The 6,000-nt window shown below is 33.2% G+C and overlaps 1 protein-coding gene across 4 annotated transcripts in view; it reads right to left on the bottom strand.

Annotated features, from left to right (window-relative positions):
- Nucleotides 1–218: 218 nt before the first annotated feature.
- Nucleotides 219–6,000, bottom strand: part of PPP3CA (protein phosphatase 3 catalytic subunit alpha) — a 242,511-nt gene continuing 236,729 nt past the window's right edge. For 2 of the 4 annotated variants that reach the window (XM_040418212.1, XM_040418213.1), the window contains 2 exons: nt 5,226–5,255; nt 219–2,098 (listed from right to left, as the gene is read on the bottom strand). In XM_040418212.1, coding sequence (XP_040274146.1) covers nt 1,902–2,098; nt 5,226–5,255 — 227 coding nt within the window. In that variant the 3' untranslated portion in view covers nt 219–1,901. The remainder of the gene's footprint in view (nt 2,099–5,225; nt 5,256–6,000) is intronic. The other 2 variants (XM_040418214.1, XM_040418215.1) reach the window with 1 other exon arrangement.

Here is a 6,000-nt window from a genome sequence, read left to right as displayed (position 1 = left end):
ATTTTTTGGGGAACAACTTGGAAACAAATGTTGAATTCCACCACGGGTAACCATTGAGAAGAAAAGATTGCACATATGATGCATGAGTGTGCATAGCTGCTTACTACTCCAAATAACTGTGGTTATTGCATGAGAGACAGGTTTTCCAAACCAGACAACCTCTTGTAAATGTAACACAGTAAGACTTGTGAGAAAAAGACCAGGAAGCAAACAGCTACTTAAGTTCATGCACATTTTATTGAGTAGTAATATAAAATGTTTGTTTTTTTTGTCATTGTTACACGTGCATGCTTCGATTGCCAACATTTCAGAAGTCAAATTACAAAGGCAAGGCTTTAGGCTGTAGTGAATTACTTGGGCACTTAAACAATTGTTAGAAAATATCAATGGACTTCTTTTATCCAATTCGCTTTTTAGGTTTCTTTAAGAGTCAGTAATAACCCGTAACTCATATGATAAAGGGGGAATAAGTGAAAAGAATTACACATTGTGGCACATGACAAAACGTAACAGAATGACCAAACTATTATGACACTAACAGTTATCATGCACTTAAAGAGTTCCACATGTAACCACAAACTTATTTTAAATTTCACAAGTTCTGCTAAACATGCTAACCATATATATGTGTGCACTGACAAGCGTATGTTATAAAACATTAAGAATAGTCTTCTCTCCTCTTTACATTTTTTCAAAGCTTTACTTTTAGTTTGATTACAAAATTTCAAAGGCATTAAGCGTTTTAAGAGAATATAAAGTATGCCAGTATACATACATTTCCAGTATTAAGTCCAACCACTAAGCGCATTACAGTCCCATACAGGCCTATACAGCCATTTTGTCTTAAAAAACATGCATAGGCGGATTTTTACAGAATATAGATGCTTTTCACTGCACTTAATATGGTGTCTTGTTCACTATACTTAAAAATGCACCACTCATAAATATTAAAATTCAGCAAGCCACAACCAATACTTTATTTACCAAAAAAAACCTAGATAGAACAGCAAAAAATAGAATGGATATCATAATTCCAGTTTTGCTTTTTAAAGAAAAATAATATATATATATAAAAAAAAAAAAAAAGAAGAAGATATTCACTGCCAAATAAGTAAGCTATGTGTTCTATAATAATAATAATAATAATAATAATAAGGGCATTCAAGCACAATAATGTAACCTGAGGTAAGCATAATCTGTACAAAATTAAACCTTCCTTTTTTGGCATCTTTTGCAATTTCAACATTCTTACTTTTTTTTTTTTGCCATCTGTCCTCCATTGTTGAGGCAATACACCAAAGTCTGTGTCCCAGCACCGGTGCCATTAAGACTACCCATATAAATGGTGTGTGTAACCCATGCACTGTCAGGGGTGCTTGCAATTGATTAAACAGTGATCCAAAGCAGACACCTCCCACAGAGAGAAGGGGAGAAGAAAAAAAGCCAGACGAGCGTAACAAAACATCATCAATAAATAGTCCTTATTCTCGTTTGCACTTTATGTTAAAAATTTTGTAATGTCTAGTTGTAGAGTTGCAAATGTAAACATACAATATAGTAAGAAAGAAATTAGACAAATATGTACTGTATGTTCAGTAACTAAAAGAAGGCCTTTCTGTAATATAACTACAGGTTCCCAATATCATTGGAAAAATGTTCTATATAGGTAAGCAATATCTGTGTGTATGTTTTCTACAAGCATTTATACGCATATCCAGATGAGATCAGTGCCCCCACTAGAATAGATTGCCCTCTCCTAAGATGACACTGTAAACTGAATTGAACACCAACCCCAACAGTAAGTAGCATTTACTCAAATCAAGGTCACCCATCCGCTGATGAGCGGCAATCCCATCATGCTGTGCAGCTACAAAAAATATATATTAATAGACAGGAAGTGGTCACTGGATATTGCTGCTGTTACTGCCGTTGCTGTCAGTGCCATTGGTCTCTGAAGAAATAGCCTTGTTGATAGAGTTAAGATTGGCATCTGAAGGCATAGCGTCTCGGCGTGGTGGCATCCTTTCATTAATGCGATCCAAGCCTTTGGCTTCTTCAAAGCTAGTTATCTTATGCTGCGGCGAGAATCCTTTGATTGCTGGGTAAAAAAAAAAAGTAAAATAAAATACAAAAAAGTAACATTAGTAGAAAATCAAGTTGACGTTCTATCAAATGATAAATTAAGTAAATTTTCAAATGTCACATGGAGTGGGAAAGAGAAAAAAAATCTGGATTTAAAACTAAAACTAATATAATGCCACTTAAAATAAGATGAAATATAGTACTATCCAGTTGAGTTCAACTCAGAAGTTATTTTTTTACTTCATGCAATTTAGAAGGACTATATTCTTGATTCGGTGAACAAAAACAACAATATCCAATTATCCTCTAAACTATATAGTGGAAAAGATTTCATTTTAAGAATTGTAATTTCTAAACTTAAACCATACTACTACTCAGATGATGTATGCATAAAAACATGGTAGGTAGCATACATGGAGGTAGGTGAATTTTTTTTTAAATCTCACTTTTCTTTTGAAGCTAAACAGTTTACTAATTGGATAACATAAAAAATGCATGCATTGAAAAAACAAAAAACAAAACAAAAATAAAAACTAGTAAAATCTGTATAATACAAATCTAAAAGAAAAATACGAAACTATGAAAGAAATCAAATACAAGCACAGTAAATCCGTGATGGAGATGAAATACTTCTAAAAAGGAACAAAAGTGAGTTAATTTGAACAAGCCACCGTTCAATATTCCTATCAATTTAAGCTAACACCTTCAATAACCAGTAATACGAGAACTGGAGATATTCTAAGTTGATAGAACAGTCTAAAATGCAGAAATTTACTATGGTATTAGAGCACTACTGTCAATGAAATCTGACAATGGTATAAACAGGCAAAGGAGGCAAATACAATCACCTTAGAACACATGACAGTATAGTAAAGGAGGTTATAATTATTATTTTAATATAATGCTGTATCTTTTTGGTAGACACGCAAACCACAATTGTCCTCATTAAAGTTTGGATTTCTTCTATGTTTGACTATCAAATGTATAATTGTGTAGCGTTCAGTAATGAACATTTTTACAAAATATCATCTTGCATTTTTTGAGCAATTATGTGTAGATTTTTTGAATATGAAGGCTATAACCAATATACTGCAATACATGTCTTATGAGCCAATGTTCCTCAGCCTTTCTACCTATTTTTGAAGGAAAAAACACATTTTTAGTGATGGATTTCCAATTTTTTCCCCATATGCAGACAGATTAACATTAATCTATAAAAATTACAGTGTTACAGATTACTATTTGAGATGAACTCCCGTGGACAAGTCTCCAAATAACCTATGGCTATTCACAAAAAAGAAATTCAAAAAAGAAAGCAAAGAAATAACAAAATGGATGAATGACCCCATTGTTTTATACATCTCATGTCAATGTGAACACACACATCAATTAGATCAGGTTAAGAAGCATGGATGGGAAAAAAATGGAGGAAAAGCAAAGGCCATATCAAAGCTTCTTAAACTACCTCTCCCTTTTTGAAATATAAAAGAATATATAAATATAATGCAAATGAAGACCAACATGGGCTTACACAATTTTAAACTTTATTAGCAAATTTGTCTATTGCTCAAAATGACAAGATTTTAGGTTTCAATATTTAGCAAAGTTGCAGTTGGTCATGCATTTGAAAATCCCAGGTTTCGGATTTCAGAGAGGAGCAGAATGGATTTTGTGAAATTAAAAATTTATAAGAGCAGAAGCCTCACTGGCCATCAATGTGTTATCCTGATCAGGTTTGCCGATCAGACACAGGGACCAATTGACTATACGGCTGTAATGTACACATAATGGAACATGACTACTAGGGAAATTTCTACTCGGCTCTTTAAATTTTTCCCAATATTTTAATTTTGTAGTAGAATTAACATATTTTACTTTTAGATTAGTATAGCAAATACGTTTTCTCATCTTTGTTCCGAATCAACTCTATACAACGAGACGGCTATTTTGGATTTTCGATTATATTAAAAATCTGGTTGTTAAAACTGCAAAATTGGCTTTAATTTATTTCAGTTGGTCAATATTGTGTTTTAACATCTTCAAGTAATACATTTATCTTGCAAAGACATATCCAAGTACAGGACAGTTTATACTGCAACTTCCAAATGGGCATGTGTGTTACTTATTAAAACAGACATGAAGAGGCATAAAATAAAATTCCATGGGAAGATTTTAATAAGCTGTAGATTTGTTTTCTCTATAAAACTGACATAATGCCGTTTAGTAAATGAGGCCCAGTAAGTGTTAGCAATTTGCACCAATATTATACTACACACAACACAGAATCACATAAATCACACAAAACAGCCAAACTGGGCAACACAATGCACACTGCATATTAGATTTTGCTGATAGGAATAGACAATTCCAACATAAATAACAGCTCAAAGTGCTGCTATTTAGAAAACAGTTGTATTTTCTCTTGCTAATTTATTTTCGGAAATAGTTACCATATCAATGTTCTTATGCCGGGAAAGAAATGATTGCAGGTCGTCCAATTTGGAGCAGATAGACGTGAAACTCGTGCTCAAGAACAAAATACAACTGAAAATATTGTTTTAAAGGGGAACATTTGTGGCTAAGGAAATCCAGGGGAAAAAAAGTTTATGCCAAATATTATTTTTTTTGAATTGAGTATTTATGAGAAATTCCCAAAAAATTTTTAAAATATATTAATGGCAAATTTAAAGATGGCATCAATCCTGGAAATCTGTGTAAATGTTTGCTTATGTACAAATCTGGGCTACAATTTGACTAATAGCTAGATTTGGAAGTGTACAGAAAAGGGGATTATCTGCATATTGTGCAAAGTGAACACACAGTACCATTTTATAATAGCCCATTGAAAAGTCACTTTACAGAGATGCCAGTTACGTCAGGTATGTTAGGTAGGTGAATTTAACACCTGCTCCACCTTCTATTGCCAAAATATGTAGTTTGCTGGCACTGTGATAACCGATAGACTAATGGCAATAGCAACCCGCAGCTTTACATTCCCCTTTAAAGCAAATGCATTTGGTTAATACTTAGCCACAATCGTTAGCCCAACACCCACACACTTTTTACAAGCTACAGCAAAATGAATACACCCAGCAGGTCCCTTATCTGCTGCAAATGCAACAGAAAGGGGGCTTGCCAATTACCTTCATCGGCCTCTATAGCCTCAACAGTAGCTAAAGAGAAGAAAGGGTAGCAAAATGGATAAGAAAAATGAGCAGAGGATTTGAACTCTTACGAATAAGTCAGTGAGTAGCAAAGGAGCAGGTGAACTATGTTACGGTAAGTGCTAGACTTGTTTTGCACAGAAGACGACAGACGCTACACAGAAAATAGGCTGAGTTTGGCAATTGTTTATTATTTTGCAGCTTTTTCCACTTGATAACCGTTAGATGTATAAAAACAAGATAACCAAGATCATTAAAAACAGGATTCAAATTCAGCAGAAATAGAACACCTACAAAGGACCTAAAGAGAAGCCATCTTCCTAGGCAATGCTGATGTCCAAGCACACCATTGTTTAGTTCATGGACGTAGAAAAACTAAATAAAGCATCCTAATTGCATCATTTACCAAAGAAATTTCTATAAGGAATATGAAAAAAAAATATATATATTATATAAATATATATATATATATATATATATATTTTTTATTTTTTTTTTCACTTTGAGGTCTATTGATGTTCGGACTGATCATACTGACAGGCAAGGAAAACAAGTAAGTTCTTAAACACATGTACTGTATATGCCATGGTTATAGATTATCGAAAATGCCTAAAATAGTAAGAACAATCCCAGCAATTTCTCCGTTAATCTTATTTGCTTTGATTTGTTGCCTTATATATCACAATTAAAAATGAGAAATATATAAAGACATTTTCTCAATGTGTAGAAGATATCAGCCATGTCCATCCTCCTC

Source organism: Bufo bufo, chromosome 2 (assembly GCF_905171765.1).
Source record: "Bufo bufo chromosome 2, aBufBuf1.1, whole genome shotgun sequence".
Classification (NCBI taxonomy): Eukaryota; Metazoa; Chordata; class Amphibia; order Anura; family Bufonidae; genus Bufo; species Bufo bufo.
This window is presented reverse-complemented; position numbering and strand designations above follow the sequence as displayed.